At 56.9% G+C, this 19,863-nt stretch overlaps 9 protein-coding genes across 9 annotated transcripts; 6 read left to right on the forward strand and 3 right to left on the reverse strand.

The window, feature by feature from the left end:
• Positions 1–339: 339 nt before the first annotated feature.
• On the reverse strand, positions 340–504 carry J3D65DRAFT_551786 (histone-fold-containing protein; the record flags this gene model as incomplete). Its single annotated transcript, XM_066797056.1, has 1 exon — positions 340–504. A coding segment is annotated over one exon (165 nt), but the record flags the coding sequence as incomplete, so codon positions are not given.
• A 367-nt stretch (positions 505–871) lies between these two features.
• On the forward strand, positions 872–2,218 carry J3D65DRAFT_311828 (uncharacterized protein). The gene has a single exon (XM_066795279.1). It carries the CDS (start codon positions 1,125–1,127, stop codon positions 1,905–1,907), a length of 783 nt encoding a protein of 260 aa, XP_066655737.1. The 5' UTR covers positions 872–1,124; the 3' UTR covers positions 1,908–2,218.
• A 1,900-nt stretch (positions 2,219–4,118) lies between these two features.
• J3D65DRAFT_620830 (uncharacterized protein) lies at positions 4,119–5,426 on the forward strand. The gene has a single exon (XM_066799893.1). It carries the CDS (start codon positions 4,278–4,280, stop codon positions 4,935–4,937), a length of 660 nt encoding a protein of 219 aa, XP_066655738.1. The 5' UTR covers positions 4,119–4,277; the 3' UTR covers positions 4,938–5,426.
• A 593-nt stretch (positions 5,427–6,019) lies between these two features.
• Positions 6,020–8,159, forward strand: J3D65DRAFT_312129 (uncharacterized protein). Its single transcript, XM_066795280.1, has 4 exons — positions 6,020–6,267; positions 6,327–6,578; positions 6,628–6,776; positions 6,824–8,159. Exons 1-4 carry the CDS (start codon positions 6,205–6,207, stop codon positions 8,031–8,033), a joined length of 1,674 nt encoding a protein of 557 aa, XP_066655739.1. The 5' UTR covers positions 6,020–6,204; the 3' UTR covers positions 8,034–8,159.
• J3D65DRAFT_312231 (uncharacterized protein) lies at positions 8,160–9,325 on the forward strand. Its single transcript, XM_066795281.1, has 2 exons — positions 8,160–9,144; positions 9,216–9,325. Exon 1 carries the CDS (start codon positions 8,286–8,288, stop codon positions 8,967–8,969), a length of 684 nt encoding a protein of 227 aa, XP_066655740.1. The 5' UTR covers positions 8,160–8,285; the 3' UTR covers positions 8,970–9,144; positions 9,216–9,325.
• On the forward strand, positions 9,326–10,593 carry J3D65DRAFT_312232 (uncharacterized protein). Its single transcript, XM_066795282.1, has one exon. The coding sequence runs from the start codon at positions 9,611–9,613 to the stop codon at positions 10,505–10,507; it is 897 nt and encodes a 298-aa protein (XP_066655741.1). The 5' UTR covers positions 9,326–9,610; the 3' UTR covers positions 10,508–10,593.
• Positions 10,594–13,094: 2,501 nt separating this feature from the next.
• J3D65DRAFT_602107 (uncharacterized protein) lies at positions 13,095–13,783 on the reverse strand (the record flags this gene model as incomplete). The annotated part of the gene is made up of 4 exons (XM_066798093.1): positions 13,095–13,108; positions 13,262–13,289; positions 13,359–13,605; positions 13,659–13,783. The coding sequence occupies 4 exons, from the start codon at positions 13,781–13,783 to the stop codon at positions 13,095–13,097; spliced, it is 414 nt and encodes a 137-aa protein (XP_066655742.1).
• A 570-nt stretch (positions 13,784–14,353) lies between these two features.
• On the forward strand, positions 14,354–16,337 carry J3D65DRAFT_602108 (uncharacterized protein; the record flags this gene model as incomplete). Its single annotated transcript, XM_066798094.1, has 5 exons — positions 14,354–14,767; positions 14,797–15,040; positions 15,094–15,447; positions 15,474–15,800; positions 15,868–16,337. The coding sequence occupies 5 exons, from the start codon at positions 14,354–14,356 to the stop codon at positions 16,335–16,337; spliced, it is 1,809 nt and encodes a 602-aa protein (XP_066655743.1).
• A 1,389-nt stretch (positions 16,338–17,726) lies between these two features.
• J3D65DRAFT_312661 (uncharacterized protein) lies at positions 17,727–18,786 on the reverse strand. The gene is made up of 3 exons (XM_066795283.1): positions 18,697–18,786; positions 18,337–18,532; positions 17,727–18,257 (listed from the first exon to the last, which is right to left on the reverse strand). Exons 2-3 carry the CDS (start codon positions 18,368–18,370, stop codon positions 17,878–17,880), a joined length of 414 nt encoding a protein of 137 aa, XP_066655744.1. The 5' UTR covers positions 18,371–18,532; positions 18,697–18,786; the 3' UTR covers positions 17,727–17,877.
• Between the last annotated feature and the right edge of the window lie 1,077 nt (positions 18,787–19,863).

Raw genomic sequence — 19,863 nt, forward strand, 5'->3', positions numbered from 1 at the left:
CCTACACGACCGCACCCTATGCACGCCGCAGGTGCAAGTCAAGGTGCTTGCTTCTCGAGATGCAAGCCCTGGGCGGCGAGTCGATTTGAGTCAAGGTCGCGAGCGATTCCTCTGCGAACGCCGGCGCGCGGACGGAATCATACTCGCTAGCGGGAATGGCCTTCTCGCCAGCGGGATTTGCCTTTTCGCTGGCGATCTCGCTAGCAGGAAGCACCCCCGCTCGGCATGTGCCTCCTTCTTTGAATCGAGGCAAACAAGGGCTTTTCTGTGTTCCCGGCCGTGTCTACGCCTCAAGGTCGAATTTCTCTGCCAGCGTCACAGCTTTTGCGACGACGACGCCTATTTGCCCCAGACCCTGCGGATGCGCCGCGCCAGTTGGATGTCTTTTTGCGTCAAGGTGACGCGCTTGGCGTGTATGGCGCAGAGGTTGGCATGTTCCGTCCATTGCACCATGTACATCTCAGTGGTATCCTGGAGCGCCTCGATCGCCGACGCCTGCCAACGTAGATGTTTTTCCCGGGGCTACTTCGCGCACCTGCAAGATCTGTCAGTCATGTGGACCGGGCGAAGGTGGATGCAAAGGAAAGGTGTGTAGAACCTGCGCGGCTCACGTTTGTGCTGACTCCGGGCCCTTGTTCTTGATATTCTCACGCATTTCCGCCTTGTGCTGTCGATGGGCGAGCGAATACGGGCCGGAGTTGATGAAATGGCTGGGGCGTGCGTGTGTTGGGCGGTCGGTCAAGGTCAGCAGTGGAGTGGGTGGATGGAGAAGTGTTTGGGTCTCTGGAGGCAAAGGAGAATAGATGGTGTTGTGGGTGGGGTAAGGTAGGTAACACGCGACGCGCCGGTTTCGCGTCTCGTCGCGCAGCGCTACCTACCGTGCCACACCCACACCCACAACACCATCCCCCGTCTCGCCCTGTCCATCTCAACCGATAGTCACGACGCTCCGCCTCGTGCGCTCCTTGGCCCCATATTTGGGATTCTCTCCACACGAGCCGGCTGGCAAACCCTCCCCCGACCCACCACAACACACGCCAGCCGACAAAATGCCCTAAAGCGTTAGCCAGTATCGATGGCTTCGACTGTGCGGGCGGTCCCGTCTCTTTTGGAGCAGATGGAGAATGGATGAGAGGAGAAGCGTCTTGGTGCGGCAAGAATATGCACCTTCCCGTCTGGCTGCCCATCTCCAACTCTCACTTTGCTCCATCCGCTCGCGCCCATCGCGACCCTCGCCCCCGCGAAGCCAGAAGTGGAAGAAAGGTCGTGTCGTGTCCCCCAGGCCCGTCGCAAATGTCTCTCTTGCTGACCTCGTTGATGCTTGTAGACACTACCTCCAGACAACGCCGAAACTTGCGATGCATCCTCCACCAACCTGTCATGACGACGTCAACCCGGCGGTCTTGACGAGCTTGCTACAGGACGTTACCAAAGCAAGAGCCCGCGTGCGCCAGGCCCGTCAGCAGCACGACACCACCGAAGGTTTGATCAGCTCCACCACCCAAGACCTCATCAAGGCGAAGGACACAGCTGCTGCAACCGACAAGGAGGCAACCAACCTCCAAAAGGCTCAGGTCGAGGTTGAAAGGATCGCCCAGCAATCGGCGGCCATCGAGGCTCTGCGCCAGATCGCCGCGCACAACAAACTGGAGCTCGACGGCGTGGCAGAAGCCGTCCGCACAGCCAACGACGACGTCAGAGTCAAGAGCCTCGCCAAGACGGAGGCTGAAGCGCACCTGGAGGAGCAGAAGCTCGTTCTTCGCCAGGAAATGCAGCATCTCCAGCAGAAAGAGGAGACCGTTTCCAGGGTCGCCTCGATAGACCATCTGCAGACTCTAGCAAGCGCCCTCGGACAATACCTAGAACATGAGAGAGGAGGACCGCCCCAGAAGAGGTCGAGGATTTGACAACCGAGATCAAGGTATGTACCGGTGGGCAGTGCTTACTCCCCACATCCCTGACTTGGCGTCGATTTGGGCTAACGCTTCAAGGTAGTTTGATCGCCGAAGGTCCCAGGCTAAACACTCCTTTCGTACGCGTCGCCAACCATTTTTCGCCACCCTCAACCGTCAGGCCGTGTATCGCCGGCGCAGCGCAAACCACAATCATCTCCACAGCTCGTTTCAAATCACCACCACAATACCAGATTTAGGAGAGCAGAAAGGACAAAAGTGTGGTGGGACATGTGAAAATATGGGTTGCATATATGCGGAAGAGGGTTCTTCAAGGACCTGGGGTGATGCTATGTAGTGTATTAGCCAGGATCCAGCATTTGGGACGGTCTGCGCGGATTGACCATCAAAACCCGCCGCCGTACTCTTCAGAATCAAACATGGGCGGTGCCATTCGACGGTCGCACTGTGGTTGACAAAGAAGATGGAGACGTGCAAGAATCCGGGTGAGGCTGGCGGGGGGTTTCGTGGTGGGAGAAAGATTCCGGGGTTTCTGAGCGTCGCATCGCATCAGCTGCCTGCCTGCAGGTGGCCAGGTGTTCGGTTGTCGCCCCTGTCGTGAGGTCGGTGCTTTTTACTACCCACCCGAGACTGCGCTCCGCCTCCTCTCCGCCTGTCTGAAGACCCACTGCGACAACTGACACGGACGACGACCATGACCGACCGCGACGCGAATGCGCCTTGGCAATCCTGTCCCCACACGCCTGCAACAGCTCGGAACGCGTTTCTTCTCGAGCAGACCGACTGTTGACAGCCGCAGCTTACGCCTCAAAGGTCCTGGCACCATCGACACCAACCCGCGAGCTCGCGACGCTCTTGCGGACGGGACCTGACAGGCTTCTTCCGGCGGCCAAAGCGCTGGACAGCTCGGACCCGTGTGCCTGGTGGGCCGACACGGACAACAGTTCCTTGGCTCGGCCCTGCTCCGTACGACCAAGTCTTCTAGTTTCGCAGATCTTGTGTATCACCAAGTCATGTCCGATTGCGCCGCGTATCTAGCTACCCAATCAATTGCCTCTTCCCCTCTCTTTGGCACACTCGGCTGCGGCTGCGGCGTCGAAGAATGACCCGCGAGAAACAGTCGGCGGTAGGCCCTGCGCAAAAAAGCAGCCAACCAACCAACCAATTGCTTTTGTCTCCCACATCACAGCACAACTTGCATTCGTCCTCAAAGAAACCGTGGGCAGACGGGAGCCAATTGTTGAAGCAGCTGCGCATCTACCTACCGAACTTCAGCGTTGTCGTCATGGTCGCCACGCTGGTTTCGTCTGGCGTTGGAACGGGCGAGGGCAACAGAACCAGCAAAAGACCGCGATGCAAGTCTTTCTCTACATGCAGAATTCACCTTCCATAGATCGTGCGCTTTCTCCCTAGCCCATGGACGTCTCTCCATAAAAGGATTCAGCAGCAGCACAGACGAGATGGACCTGGATCAATCCACACCTCCGCGCATCTCGCAGGGCACGCTCCAAGACGATCGCGGTACGGAGAGCGGCTGAAATGCATGCTTTGCAGCGAACCACTGTCCCTGCAGCCAGCGGCAGCCCGAGGGTACCGGCGGGCCGACGGGCGCACAGAAAACGACAAGGAATGCTCTGTGCCTGCCAGTCAGAGTACGGCAGGGCAGGGCAGCGTTCGCAACACACAGAACAGCAATCCCAAGCGGCATTGGATAAATCATCGGGCTCCTTTTCCCACATGTGGAGTATAGTGGTCCTGAAGTGAGTCCAGACGACGTGAGAAGGCTCAATTCTACACGCCCCGCGGCTACCTGCAAAGCCTCGGTCACGTCTCATAGACCCACCGATCGAACTCCATGATATTTTCACCCGCGCGCAACACCCCTCTTCTAGTGTTCCAGATGAGATTGTGAGCGGGAGGGACGTGCCGAGAGACCATTCTCCATCATTGCTTGCTGGACCTGCCAGTGCTTTGCGGGATAATTACCAGAGCAAGCAGCCGGCTGGGGATCAACATCATCACCTCCATTTTCTTCTCTAGATCATATGGGATGGCAGGACTGCGGGCGGGAGGTGAAACAAGGTGTCGGCGAAACTTTGGCAGTGTGCGTGGGCTGGTGGACGAAGAGATGGACTAGACGTCGTTTGCCCGCGGGCCCGTTTGCTCTGCTGCCACCAAGCAGCCTTTTCAGTTTATTGACTAATTGCATCCTCAGCCACCTCATTTCTTGACGCGACGACTAGTGTCTTGGGAAGAGACATGCTATGAGAAGCTTGGGATAAAGATGACTGCCTGGCTGGTTTCTTCACTACGTGTCCACCACCGACCAATGTCCAAAATACCACAACGTCCACCACCAAAGAAATGAATGATGTTGCCGCAGAACCGTCTTCTTCTTCGTCCGCTTCTCCTTCTCCCCCGAACTCTCCTCTGGCTTCTTCTTCTTCTTCTCCTTCTCCTTCTCCCCTGGCTTCTCCTCTAGCCGCTTCTTCTTCTTCTCCTCCTCATCTTCGTCCTCGTCCTGCTCCTCCTTCTTGTCGGCCTCTCTCTTCTCCAACTCCTGTCCCGAGTTCTCCTCCGACCTCGCCAATCTCTTGGCTGGACCTAGAGGGGCAGGAATGTTTATCGGCAACGACGAAATCGGCACCAAAGACTCCCCGGAAGCAACAAGCATGTCGGGCTCCATCATTGCCGCCCCCTGTGTGCAAGAAGCGTCCACTGCTGCTCGAGGTCAAGGCAGACGAGGCAGAGCTCCGAGCATGGCTACTAGCTCCATCAACGCCAACACCGATTCGCAAGAAGCGTCCACTGCTCGAAAATGAAGCATCGGCTCCATTAATGCCAACACCCATCCACAGGAAGTGTCCACTGCTCGAAGTCGGAGCAGACGAGCTAGAGCCTCAGACTAGTCGCAATGTACGCCGCCGGCTCTTCCGCCACACCAACACCAACACCAACAACATCGACGCTGGGACTGGCGGCGGCACATCACCTGCACCTCTTCTCCTTGGGGTCGGGCGGTGATTGAGAGGGAGGGAATGTACAGCAGATGAGAGAGGGAGAGGGAGAATTTGTGAGGAGGGCGTTCCGGTCGGTGGGTCAGGTTAGAGACACGGCCGCGGTCGGTCGGCGGGGGGCTAATGGTGGTTGGGGGGTTTCTTAAACAAAGTACATTCAATCCATCCCTCAGCTCATTGGCATTTTGTTTCTGTGCTTGTTCCTTCGGCTGTCCTTCAATTCAACAGTACATACGTGCTCGTATGGGTATTGGTCGGATGCCGTGATGCCTGGGTGTGGTTGGTGAGCGATGACGTCACACCTCCGATGCGTGATCAGATTCGATTTGATTCATTCATGGCTTGAGGCGACCGAACAGGCGTCAAAGAACATGTAACTTAGGATGGATTCTTCTGCGGTGGGGAGGACGCAGCACATGGATGGCTTTGGTTGTTCCCCAAGTCCCAAGTCCCCACACTCGGTACCTCGGTTACCTGGGGGGTAACCGGGGCGCCGGCGGCATACATTACGTAAGGTTTCGGTTGCCGGCAAATCGCCGTGGGTGCCTGAGGTGCCAATCCCGCCGGCAACAGCATTCCGTCGAGTCCCTCCCGTCCCCGCTCACGTCTCGACTCCCGTCGTCGCAACATCCATCCTTTCCATCCACAGCTCTTCTTGCATGTCGTCCAACTGAGAATGGCCATAACGCGCAGGTACCCATCCGCCCGCCAATCCTTGGACAGCGACGTCGAACCATCGGTTGGAGACCCGCGCAGCGACGACGACGACGACGACGGCGGCGACGGCGACGGCGACGACGGTAACAGCCAAGGCGATAGTGGGACTGACGACGGAAATGACGACGGAAATGACGACGGAAATGACGATGGACATGACGACGAGCAACTCTCCGAGGACGGCATCTCTTCGACTCATTCTCACCCGTATCCCAAGCTCGCCAACCAGCTGGCAGCGTCGAAATGGGGCCTAGGCAGGTCCGTTTTTCTCCAACACTTCGACAGCGCTGCCTACAATTCGCGAACTTTCCTGCGCCAGCTTGTGTCCTGGGTAGAACATGGCTCGCTGGAAATGGATGAAATTCACCGGCAGATTCAAGCTACTTGGCACCATGTCTTCAAATGGCCCCCAAACCACCCGTTCAGCCTAAAGATTCTCACCGTCACATTGGAGCGGCTGCAGGCCCAAGGGCTCGAAACAGACGTGCCGTTGCGAAAGGATAATCGAAAGAGGCCTACGAAGGGAAGGGCCCTCCAGATAGAGGCGCAAGGCGACGATGGCCTTGCTGCTCGCAAGTCCGCGCCGCCGGCGACAGAGGCTAGAAGAAACCCAAGCGCAAGTGCTTTCCGCGTCCAGGTTCAATATTGTGTTCATGAAACTAACTTCTGAGACACGCAGACTCTCCGAAGCAAGTTGGCGCGACCCACAGGTGTCGACATCGACAACGACGAGCCCAATGCAGGGAATGCCCGCAAAATGACCCGTACCACTGCTGTTGCGCAGCAGCCTCGAGGTGAAAAACGCAAGCAGGCGGACACCGCAATGGATTCGGACCTATTTTCTCCTGGCAAACGCGTAAGAGCAAGAAGCTCCACAACCAACATCATCACATACTCAAAAAAGCCAACGGCTACGCGGCTGGGGAATGCGGTAAGTAGAAGTGAAAACTCAACATATCTGGATACTCATCTGCTGCCAGCCTCTGTCAAATCCACGTACGCGCACGAGATCCCCACCCAAAAGCGATCGTCCTAGAACACCTCAACCGAGACAATCCCCAAGCACTCCTTCTCCCGAAAGAGGCCGCGACGCAACTGACGAAATCCCCGACGAGGTCCCACACTTGGAGTAAGAGCATACACATCAGAGATGATAGGGAATCTAACGTTGAACAGTAGTAACATCTTGGACGACCAGGCCGAGGAGTCTCAAGAAACAGTTTATGCGACCGGTAGTGAGGGCAGCAGGACCACTGAAAAGTCGATGGAAACTGAGTGGACTTCGGCTCCATTCATTCACGATGCTCTCAAAATTTTTGCCCCAGCCTCCTGCAGAATTCTGGACAGTTCGACCCTCAATCTTGATAGAAGAAGAGACTTTTCTTTTGGAACGCTCACGATTGGCAAACATGACACAGAAGCAGCCCTCCCTGTTTTGAAAAACGGGAACCACTGGGGTCTCGCCACTTTGGATTTACAAAGCGGCACGGGCAAGTTTATCGACTTGCGCGACACCAAAGGCGTTGTTTCCCCAGACGTCAATGATGCTCTGGTGGAACTTGGGACGCGATTGTGCGCGGACAAGGAATGGCGTTTTTCCACGATGCCGACCGCCGCACCGCAACTCAACTCTGATGACTGCGGTCCTTACACTGTCGCTGCTGCTGCCATGAATCATTGGTATAGCAATGACTCTTTCCCCCTGGAGTCCATCGACGCAGCCTTGTGGAAGGTCACTCTGGAAAGGGCGGTAGCGGAGTTCAGGTCGCCTTCAACACAAACCGAGCCATTGGGGCCCCTGGACTATGAACAGACGCCGCATCAAGAAATGCAGGAATTACTCGCCTCGAATTCGGAAATAGGTTCCCTCGACGATGCGTCCCTCTTTAGACTTCAACAAAAACTGCGGGAGAAGATCGAGGACGTGATTCGGGACGTTGTACCGATTCGTTCACAACTGAGCGATGGGGGCTTGAAGAAGATGCTCGACGGCAGCAAGCAAGAGGCCGACAGGTTGCTGCAAGAGATGGACCAAGAAAAGAGGTTTCGCGAGGATTACGTCGCCATCAATGACGTAGCGAAAGAGCGAGCCAAGGCTTCGCGCCACGCTCTCCACAAGGCCAAGCTCGAGAGTTGGGGCACGGCCGAGATTCGCGCCTACGACCAGGCGCTTGCGGGCCTTGCGAGGCGCAAGCAGGAGATTGGAGACGCCATGCGCGGAATCGAGGCGGCGATCCGGACGCGCGACCACGTTTTGGGGAAAGCTCTGGAGCAGCAATTGGAGGTTGGAAATCAAATTAAGGATTTGAATGCGAAGGTGGAAGAGGAGCTGGCCGCGCGGAAGAATAAGGTGTGGGAAGATTGGAACAGTGCCATGATGGGATGATTGGCAGGAGGAGGTTCCAGGCTAGTTGGTACATGCAGGTAATGAATTGGTCGAGTCGCCCCGGGGTCCCGTCGCTCGTCCCGCCACCCACGACACCACCCACCGCACCGCAACGATGCTGGCCCAGTCTACATCCTTCGACCATCCATAATTCATCCATCCATCCAGTCATCCTCTTTTGCACCGGCCGTTCCTGTCAATCCGCGTTCGGTCTTTGAGCGGCCCGCGCATCGACTCCCGTCGGCGAGCGACATGGATCATGTTCCGTTGATCGACGTGCCGTGGGAGAAAGAGATGGTGTTGGTAGCGTCCGTAAATTGCTGCCCAAGATATATGGACCTTTCAATTCGGAAGTACTTGGCCGCCGGCGGCAGCAGCTCCCATCTCTCCTCCTACCACACCAACCACACAAAAGCAGTGCTCGACGCCACAAACGCTTCCACCGACTCCGCTGCGCCCAGGAATGCCACAAACAGCCACTCCTCGACGCAGACCTACCTATCTTTTCAAGAACTCGGCCCGCAACTTTCGCCGCCACCTTGTTTGGGACAACAGAAAACAACAGCAATCGGACGGAATCCTCGGCGGGGGGAGCCTCACAGCAATCCACCAAGCCATCGCACTGCTCTTGCGAGAAGTGTCGATTGCAGGAGCATTGTCCGCAGCTTCGAAATCGCCACCACCCCGGCAACTACGAGCAGGAGGGCGCTTCTTCGGCCGTCGTTTTTGGCCTGCATTCTGCGGTTACCGGTGGCCATTCTGTGCAAAAGGAATGACTGCCCTTCGCATTTCGCGAATGAGATTCGCCACGACAGTGAATTACACTCCGCCTCGGGGCCAGGTCACGGCGGCTCTAAGCGTGGGCGGCCACCGCGAAACAGATCCAAGAGCAAGAGCATGACGAGTCCTCCTCCTCCTCCTCCTCTTCTTCTTTGAAGATGAGGCCAAATATGACGACAACAGTGAAATCGCCAAGGATGCCGACGAGCTGGCCTCAGAGAAGAGCGCTGCTGTCATCTTCCCTGATCCTCCTCAGGTACGTAGCTCGACGCGAGCGGCGCGTCGCGGCGCAACAACAGCGTCGGCGGCGACACATGAGACGCAGTCAGCGGTGCGCCTCCTCGCGTATCCTCTTCCTACCCTTCTACAAACGGGCGTTTGACCAGTAACCCCTATGACCAGGCAAAACCAAACAGCAACGGAGACTCCTTTACGGCGTCGACACCCACATCTCCTTCTGGAGTGCCGATCGACAGCATGCAGTGCCGACCGACAGCATGCAGTGCCGACCGACAGCATGCAGTGCCGCCCGATGCGGGTCGAGAGTCTCGCCCAGTGCGTCCAGCCCCCAAGAACTTTCACATCGCAGCGCCCCTTAAAGACATTGTGCTTGGACCGCCCAAGACTGCCTTTGCATCAAGCGGCGGCCGAGCGCGTCAGCATTCACGACAAGGTTTGCAAATGCAAGAGCGAGCGGAGCAAGAATGGGACCTTGAGCAACCATCGGGACACGAGATTGCGGACAAGGAGGACAAAGCTTCACACAGTGGCGTCATCGTCGCGACACCGCTGGACCCATGACAACGAGCACGGATATCAAGGAGGACCCTCGATGCGGCTCATGTTGTAGATGGAGACTTCTCGGTCGTCAAAGCAGCGGTGGAGGATGGCCAGCACATCTCGCTAGCAGGAAGCACATCTCGCTGGCGGGAAGCACATCTCACTGGCGGGAAGCACCCCCGCTCGGCATATGCCTCCAACTCACCCTTCTCAACCGGACCCGAGCCCATCTTCTCGTCCAATTGCACCCTCGTCACAATCAGCTCCCTCAGCGCCGTCGGTCCTGTACCGACAATGTTCAGTCGATTTTGAAAGGATCCATTGGCTTGGGAGATGCTGTTGACGGTCACTATCAGGGGATCCCCAGGATTTTGGCCTGTTCGTTCCATCGAACTCCGCGCATCTTCATGAGCCATCTCCTGCGCCCTCCACTCTTCTTAACTGTGCAACACAATGAGCCACCATCCAGCAGCGACGATGAGTGCCAGAATGATACGGCGCTGCCTGACGACCGTCTTCGAACATTAGAACACAACTCCCCCTCGGAATCGCCATTCCATACTGCCAAATCTCATAAAGTAAATGTCACCGGGCGAACCTTTCACCTGACCTGCCGACCAAACGCGTTTCTGCATCCCATCCACTACTCACCACCCATGTGCGGTTCTCAAGACGCGCGAGGACGACATACATCATTCATCTCTGCTGACCAATGCCTCTTTCATCCCCCATCTGCGCGCTTTGCCCATCGCTTAGCGGCCATGACTGCCCCGGTCCTCGACGCACTCTTTAAGGCCTACATCACGAGGTGCGTCCTGCACGATCTCTTCCACCACAATGGCCATCTGAGTTGGGCCTTTGTAGGCGTAGTGCTTGACCATATACCTATAGGTCTCGCGCGCAGTCTCCACTGAGAGAAGTGAGCGCTTGAGCTGCTCGCCAGTCGAGTTGAGCATGACGCTGCGAACGCGACTGTCCTTGGCAAGCCACAAGCAACGCCCTGGTCTCGACTACCTGCAGACCTACACCGCCACTGTTCGCGCAGCCACATTGAAGCTGCTACTTGCGCTTGCGGCGAATTAAGGATGGTTCATCTTCCAGGACGACGTGATCGCCACGTTGCTGAATGGGAGGATAGACCGCGCGGGTGTCTACATTCACCTGCCCCCTGGTTTCAAGGAGACCGATGGCCAAGGCGTCGAGCTTGTCGGCGAACTCCCAAAATCGCTGTACGGCCTGAAGCAGGCCCCATGGCGCGACAACTCCATCACCGCGCGCGCTTCCTCCTACTCAATACAACTATTTTCGCTCCTTCGGACTCGCCACTGTGCCTGGCGTCCATCAGTCCTGCAGGCCTGAGAAACGATCCGACAGGTGGCCCAAAATTGTGGCTGACGAGGAAATCTTGTCTGAAGAACCGACAGGAGCCCGTTTGCGACACGACGACTTTTCAGCATAGCGCCACTCTTTCATGAGCAAGCGGGGAGATTGGAGCAAAAGAAGACGGTAATGGCGAAGGGAACAGTTGAACAGAGGCAAAAAGAGAGGTAAGAGATAAAGTAAAAGCGGTTGATGGTTGGCCTACTGCTAACCCGTGGCTGTATTTGTCTCTTTGTTTAGGCGTTTACACGTCCCCCGGTGACCCTAAAATCTGACAGCAATTTTGAAGACGAAAAAAATCATGGTCATCACCAAGCCCCCCATGCCAGTCCATGCACGACTGGCCGTCTTCGTGGTCAATATATCGTTGAATCGACGGCCGTCTCTGCGGCTCGGAAGGCTGCTGGTGCTGCTGTGACACCGGTCTCGGCATGTCGATGAGGCGCTCAGGGACCCAGCTGCGCATCTTCGGCAGTGGGTCGTGTGCTATCGGGCACAACATGGTATTGTTGGTTCAGACGAGGAGCCGGCGCGGGAAGGCTCCTTACGAAATGACTTTATGGTCGTCTCCGTGGTGAATTTGTGCGCGCCGAAAGGGCGGGGAGCAGGGACGATGGAACAAGACAGGCGGGAAGGGCTTCGAAAGGAATGACTTGATGGTCTCCACGGTTGATTTGTGCACGCCTCCGGACCATGGCCTCCTATCGCCGTCGGGACCTCTGCATCGCTCACCACCCACGCGCCAACCCATTCGTACATTGACCCAGGACTGCTCGCCATCGAACAAAGAAAGCGAGGTAACTAGGACAACAAGGTTGTGGCGCGCTGGGGCAGAGGACGGAATACAAGCAATTCAAAGAAACTCCACGACACCGACGGTCGACCCAAGTCTTTTTCGACGTCAGAAATTGCTCCAGAAATTTTCCAACGTCCTTTGAAGCGAGGCTCTAAGGAACGTGATGGCCACCAACGCAGATTCAACGCCACTCTGAACGGCCTCAATGTCGATCGAATTCTTGGTTGGCTTTCCTTCCCCTTCGTAAAACGGGGCAAGACGTGAGGATACGATAGGCACCGACCATTTCGAGAGCCTTGGTGACAGGGTTCTTGAGCCGCAGGAGCAAGTTGGGCAGCAAAAGGAGGACGAACAACATGTATGGGGCGCACGAAGAATCGACTCACCATTAAGTCGACGACCATCTGTACATCGCCCTTGAGGATGCTCGTCGAAGGGAGTTGCTCCGGTTTCGAGTTTCTACCTTCTCCTCATCCTATTTGACTACTGTTCTGGGCGAGCCTCTCTTTACACTCTTGCAAGGTCGACAGCATACAGGATCGGTCGCGTCATGCACTCTGCTGCGCGGGGGCAGAATGGCAGATCACCCATGTACGCGCCTCGGGCGACGGGCCAGCAGCCGGGGACTGGTACTGATGTACTACGCCCTTGCTTGAAGTGGCGCATCTGCACCGGCCGTAGTACAAGGCTTTCTTGACAATCCCTCTTCAACTGTTGTGCCACTTTATGTCCGTACCAATGAGAAACTGCGAAGAACCAGCCACCTGCTTTTAATCGTTACAGTAAAGACCTCGACGCAACTGCATGCACATATTGTCAGACATGCGATGCAGACACAAAGGAGCCACGGTGCTGTTCAAGGAAGCTTGGACATATTTCTAATGCCCCTTGCTTTGGACAGAAGGGTGGCTTTGAAACGGAGCAGGAAGCACTCCGTCTTGATGGCTGGGAAACAACAAACTCATGCGTGCTCTGAATCCACCTCCCTTCTTCAATCTCAATGGCCACCCCATCACGCTCTTCGACTGTCGCTTTTTAGTATTGGCCTGCAAAACTATTCAACATCTCTTTTCGGCAAATTACTAAGACTGGGGTCGAGGGCGCATCGACCGTCCGCCGCTACCCCATTACGCCCCACCGGAGCTCACCGATGTTGCGTTGAACGCCGCGGCGATTGCAAAGGGCTCAGCTTGCGGCAAGTCTTCCGCCCTTACAGACGTTGGGACCAAAAGCCTTGCAACAACCCGCCGGCGGGAAACTGACTTCTAGGTGGGAAAAGTCACATCGCCGTCTTAAGACCTTTAGTATCGACTTCCGTGGAGCCTCTAAAACCCATTAGCTAACGCGTGTTATAGTGCATCCAATGCCGCAAAAGGAAAATCCGCTGCAGTGGTGGTCGCAACGAATGCAACGGGTCCAGCTCGGCCTGTGCCTGATGCTCCATTGCTGGCGTTTCAGCTTCGTGTCAATTTTGAAGGGTATATCTACTTACTTGCCTTTCCAATTGGAACGCTTTCTTGCTGACACGGTATGTATGAATATACAGATCAGACAGGTAGAAGTTTCACGCCTCCGGTCCAAATACACACCACCGCAACGTCGTTCTGCCATTCGCCCTGTTCAATGCCCCTGGCGCTTCGCAGAATCGCCAGATTCTTCGTATCCTTGAGTGCCTCCTTGGAGACAGCAGACCCATTCGCAGCCTTGACCTTCTCGCGGCCCCTGCCGCCGACGGGGTCAGGCGCCGTGACGAGGTTCTTGAGGCAGATGACGCCGCGGTGGCGGAGGTCGTCAGCGGGGTCCTCGAGGAGGGAGGCCTCGTCGCAGCGTCCTGACCTGACCTTCGACAACCCTCCCGACACAACATTCAAAATGGTACGGCTCCACACCCCGACCGGAGGAAAGGAGCAAAAGAAGAAGCGGTCCAAGGAAACCCAATGTTGCAACTGGCCAAGGAGGCGAGGGCAGTAAGCAGCCGCCGGGAGAAGACCAGGTCGTCATGGCCGCTCTTCATGGAAATGAGCCTGGCAGCGTTCCCGCTAAAGCGAGCCCCGGCCGTCGCCATCCAGGCACTATGGTGGTGATTGTTGAGTTTTTCCCACAGGACCTTCCTTTTCAAATCATGTCATCGACAGAGATCTACAAATACATTGAGCGCGTCAACGGTCGGTCGGTTGGTTGCCGTTCGCCCGGGGCGCGTCCAGCTCCACAGGCAATGCACGGAGCTGCGCGAGCATTTCAAGAAGACCGCCCCTGAGAGATCTCTAAGGTACGAGATCAACATCGACTGAAACGCCGTGGCCCGAATATCTAGACCAGTTGCGCAACACCCAGGCAGAGCGCACCGACATGTCAACACAAAACAAACGGCGTCGCGCTCGCTCGCAATTGTGTCCACATGACCTCACCACGGCTGCGCAAAAGCGAAGCGCAAGATCACGTCTCACGCACGCAGACTGGCAGCAGGAGCATCCACTGCGAGCAAGCTGACACCGGGACTCTGCAATAGCAGACGCGGACCGCCACGGCGTTTGCTGTCCTGTCGCCGCGCGGACAGTTTCAACACCCCTAGGCCCTCGCCAGCATGATTTATCCGCTCAGCTGCAACGGCCTTGCGTCATGCTGCTTGAACAGGCTGATGGCTCCAGAATCCCAGCTGTTGTGCAACTTGCCTCGACGACCTGGATGGTCGCGGCCTGGAGGCCGAGATTACGACGACGTCCAGTTGACAAACGCCGGATTCCAAGCAAACGGCGGACGTCGCACCGAGCCCTTTCCACGGGCTCAACCTGCCATTGGTGGTCGTGCAGGCCCAAAACAGCCTTCTACATGGATTTTGTCTCCGCAGCAGGGGCGCAATTCTCTCCAGCTTCCGAATTGGCGTTACAGAGTCGACCAACGCCAGTCCCCAGGACACGGAGAGACGGGAGGCGCCGAGCGCCCTTCTGCCCTCTTGAATCCCTGCGAGCAAGCCGTGCCCTGCTGCGTGGACGGGTGTGTACGTACCCAAGGACCGAGAATGCACAGGTCTGGCATCGCCTCCTTTTTTTCAACACTTTGCCTCGTTGGAAAATGCATGCATGGGGCCCATTGGGTAAGAATCCCCCGGCAGACCTGACTGGCAAGGCAAAGAACTCACACCATCCGGATTTAAGTGCCACGTTGCTTCAAAACTTTGTTTGTCGCCTTGCAATGCCCTCTCTCAACTGTCTTTCAACTCTACCGCATGAGAACGGCTTGAATGATAGGGCGAGACGAGTTTTCGTGGCACGTATGTCCAACTGGAGGCGCAATGCGATATTTTTAACTTCCATACATGTATAGGCCCTATACAAACCCGCCACATCCGCCTCAGCATTGCGCTTCTCCTCAATCTTTGCCGCCGCAATCGCCTACTCCTTCCTTCGCGTCTTTCCTACTCCATTCTCTCAAACCATTCGAAGCCTACCAAGCAAATGACTGGAACGTGGGGTTTCCGAAACTCCGCCGCAGCCACCAGAGGGGACCGACACTTACACCAAAAGGTAGCAACCCTGCAAATCCGACGGAGACTCCGTTCCAGGGATGGGAGTGATTTTCAAGTCAATCTACGAGTTCCCGTTCAGAAGGCAGCAGGCCGCTTGGTGTTGCAGTTACACCAACAGTTCAGGCGTCATTTCTGGCTCGTGCGACGCACGCGTATGTACATACTAGACCAACGGCAGACTGTTACGCAGGCCTGCCCGCAGCCTGGGGTTGGATATCGCAACGGTGTAAACGCGAGCGCAGCCTACAGGTTTCGATCTACCGCCAACATATTCTCTTATTTTACACCCTTCGCCATTCTCATGCTCTCCGCACTGTCCCTCCCCTACTACTGTTTCGTGGAGACTGCGTCCGCAATTCAAAAAACAGACATTTTCCCCAAACCGCGCTTGAAATCCTCCGAAAATTGCGCAGAATGCGTCATCTAGTTCGCCGTGGCTCCAACACCCCAGGACCGTCGCCTTCTCGCATCGGCTCATTTCACCCGGGCAGAAAACGTCGGCACTGTAAGTACCAACAATGTACCAACTCAGACCAAGAAAAAAGAGCTGATTGATGTGTGTGATGTCACAGACTCCTCGAGTCCCATTCCTGAAGAATTCGCCAACAACGACGACGAAAGCGACGTCACGCCCACCCCCATTCGACGCAAAATCGCCGACGAAAAAGACGACCCCATTCCCATCGATCATGCTGGAGATGTCCACTTCAGCAATGCAACCCAAAGGAGTGCCGAGGAAGAGAAGCCACCGTCTACTGCCTCGTCAAGCCCGCAGAGCCACCACGGCCATGACAACGACGACGACGACGACGACGACAAGGAGAACAACGCGGTGCTGTCGTCGCCGAGGCTGGAAGCAATGGCAGCCGACATGCGCGACCACGCCGCCATCATGGAGGCGTGGCTGGAAATCGTCAAGCTGAGTGGGGACGCGGACCTGCAGGATCGCCTGTGGCTTGCGCACAGCATGGTCAAGGATCTGGCGTCCGACATGCAGAAATGGGTCGAGGATCGCCGTCCCCATTCGACGACGCCGGAATGAAAACAGGGGAGGAGGAGGGATGGACGAACACAACAACAAGAGAGATGGGGAGAGAGATGGAAAGGTTAGTTGTAAGGAGAGTGTGCTGATCTTTCTAGTCTTTGAGAGTAGAATGACAGCAAAAAGTTTTCTCCAATCGAAAAGCACTTGTCACAAGCCACACCTCTTGCGCTCGATCACTCCGAGTATTTGCTGTCCCACTGAAAGAGAAAGAGAAAGTTCAGAATACATGTGACATGTAGCCATATTCAGCGACGCGGTAGGTAAGTCGTCGCGCTTTGCCGAAGTGAAGACAGTGGAGCCCCTCATGATGCTGAAGAGAAGCCGCCGTCACACACCAAGGGCGCCCGGCGGGACCTGATTAGAAGCAAGCAATTGTGACCTGTTGCACCCTCTCTCCGTGTAGTCGGCTCACATCAAATGAAGTATAGTTCTTTCCCACCGAGCCTGTCATAGCCGACTACGCCGAGCCTGCCTATCAGCAGCGGCAGCACCAGCACCAGCACCAGCAGCAAAAACATCACTCCCTGAGAGTATTCCCTCGACACGTATTAGGACAGTGGTGGTGCGCTTGTTGTAGAAAAACGTAACATTGACATGACAATTGCGCTCGGAGGTTCTGCATGAACAGCCGCTGCGCGCGCTGTAGTTGTTTATCTCGACCTCCAGATTCGAACGACGTGGCCTCCTTTGCCGAAATCACCATTATAGAAGAGGAGGAGGAGGAGGATATTCCCCCAATACCCATCAAGAGGGCTCCCATTTCTGGACAGACCGGCCGAATTCTATCGCGCTCCTTTGGCGGCAGTCGACCTATTGGTCGACAACGACGCCGGCGGCGAGCCATTCAGCTGGCAATCCAGCCCCACCGGCAGACAGAACCGCAATGTCTGAATCAACGGGAACGCCGCCCGAAAGTCCTCCCATGCACGCCCTTTCGAAAGAAGAAGGAGAAAAAGAGTCAAAGGTGCCATCTTCTTCAAGGTCCTTCCCGAGCAAACGAGGCGGTGCCATCATCTTTGAGGTTCTTGCCGAGCAGAAAAGGCGGTGCCATCAAAGAGAATCATAGACATGGCTGTCTTTTGCGAGGGCGAAGCCATCCCTTGGATGTAAAGAGACAATCCCAATGCTCGCAACCACCGGTTGTTGGGAGGACTTTGGTAGAAACACGGCCAGGCTCGCCTGCTGCCGCCAGTCCAAGCAAAGGTATGACGGGACACGGCGGCGCCGGGCGCTAGTCACCAACCGGCGTTGCTGATTGTGGTCGACCTGCGTCGTTTGTTGCACTTGGGACTATGCTCCATTAAGCTCGGGCATGCGTGGTCCGCTAGGGGCGCTCCCAATGCGAAGTCTTGGTGTAGTCGGCTCCCGTATCTACCACCAACCAACATAAGCGCCTGCTGCGCCTCGGCGAATGGCTGTGTCGCTTTGGTATTCGTGTGTCATGGACGCCACTGGCCTGAAATGTCATGGAGGAGGTCTTCGACCTGAGGGGAGGGAGCTTGTCAAGCCGCCGGCCGCGCCCAAACGCCTGCCACCTTCAACCGCCCTTCCAAGGCGGAATCGGAGTGACCGTGGCTATCCCAGGCCGTTGTGGCTGCTGTCCTGACGCCTTCTTCTTCGCCAAATGGCTCTCCATAATCTTCCTGATGTGGGCGAGCGTCATTTCCTTGCCCTCACCGGCCTTGAGGTTGTTGAGCGTGTAGGGCGGGCCGAGAATCACCGCATCGTCAATAACGATGGACTGCTCGTGCCAGCGCACGGGAAGGCTGTTTCTCGTCGTCAGTCGCGACGTCCTCTTCCTGGGGGCGGCGTTATGTATCGCGCCAAAGCCGGCAAGCCAAATCAAGTCCTGCACTGCCTCATCCGTACTGGCTGTTGCTAGTGCTGCGCGTTGGTGCATGCGGTAAGGAACAACATCTGCAGTAGAAAAGGAGCAGGTCAGCCATATTCGTAAGAATGTGACCAGCTTGGAATGGTAGACGTGAGGGATACAAACCTGGCGGATTCACAACACCCAATGGCAGCACCATTACTCACTTCTCCAGACCTCTCCCAAAACTGGAATCCTTGCCCAAGATGCGCATTGGATCCAACCCACGGGAGTGGCGCGCCAACGCCAATTTTCCCCGGGTCACGATGGTCTCCATTTCGACCTGCTTTTGCGTCGTCTCGTCCACCTCGACGCGCACCGTCTCAGAAGCCGCCGTGCTGCTGGCCTCGCCGTTGACAGGATCTCGTGGGCGTCTCGTTCTCGATGCGCACCGTCAGAAGCCGCCGTGTTGCTGGCCTCGCCGTTGACAGGCTTGCCGCTGAACTCGGACGCCGCAGGGGTCTCGTCCACCTCGACGCGCACCACCTCAGAAGCTGTCGTGTTGCTGGCCTCGCTGTTGATAGGCTCACCGCTGGTCTCGGACGCCGTGGGCGTCTCGTCCACCTCGACGCACACCGCCTCAGAAGCCGCCGTGTTGCTGGCCTCGCCGTTGACAGGCTCACCGCTAGGCTTGGATCCCGCGGGGGTCTCGTTCTCGACGGAGCAGTGCAACGCGCCGGGGATGCCCTCACGCGCCTCCTTGGCCGCCTTGCGCGTGGCTCGCGGCTTGCGTGGTGAGGCCTTGCTCGGAGAGGCGGAGCGCGCTGGGGGTACCCTCACACGCCTCCTTGGCCGCCTTACGCGTGGTTCGCGGCTTGCGTGGCGATGCTAGTTTGTGAGGTGAGGCCTTGCTCGGAGAGGCAGAGCGCGTGGAGTGCTCGAAGAGGCGGAGCGCATGGAGTGCTTGGAGAGGCGGAGCGCGCTGGGGATGCCCTCACGCGCCTCCTTGACCGCCTTGCGCGTGGTTCGCGGCTTGCATGGCGATGCTAGTTTGTGAGGTGAGGCATTGCTCGAAGAGGCGGAGCGCGTGGTGTGCTTGGAGAGGCGGAGTGCACTGGGGGTGCCCTCACGCGCCTCCTTGGCCGCCTTGCGCGTGGTTCGCGGCTTGCGCGGCGATGCTAGTTTGTGAGGCGAGGCCTTGCTCGGAGAGGCGGAGCGCATGGAGCATGTGCGCGTGTTTGTGGCGGTGGGGAGGAGCGATGCCTTGTCGGCGACGATGAAAAGAGCCCTTGCGTGGGCAAGTGTCCCAGGGAGTGGAGGCGGCCGAGAACATCTTGCTGGAGGGTCTCCGGGTGTGCCGCCAGGACTCTGCCGCGTAGCTGCCTCTCCCTGTACGTGAAAAGAAGGGAAAGGACCCAAGTTCTGACGGCAGAGGTCGGGCATGGAACGGGCGACAGGTGTTTGTGGGGAAGAAGCGTGAGAAGAGCGGGTAGGAGGGCGGTAAGGAAGGATATAGTCGGGAGAAGACGCTGTATCACCGTTAGCATGTGAGCCCGACGCCGGTTTTGATCCAAGCCATAGAGAGGGAGGCGAACACGTACACCTGCGAGATGGTGGGCGAGGAGCACGACTCGTTCTCCGAGTTCGTAATGAGCTCGAGAGTGCCTAAGCCCGAGGTTGTGGTCGACGTCTCGGCCATGGGTATGAGGAACG

Source organism: Phyllosticta citribraziliensis, assembly GCF_038025025.1.
Source record: "Phyllosticta citribraziliensis strain CPC 17464 chromosome Unknown J3D65scaffold_5, whole genome shotgun sequence".
Taxonomy (NCBI): Eukaryota; Fungi; Ascomycota; class Dothideomycetes; order Botryosphaeriales; family Phyllostictaceae; genus Phyllosticta; species Phyllosticta citribraziliensis.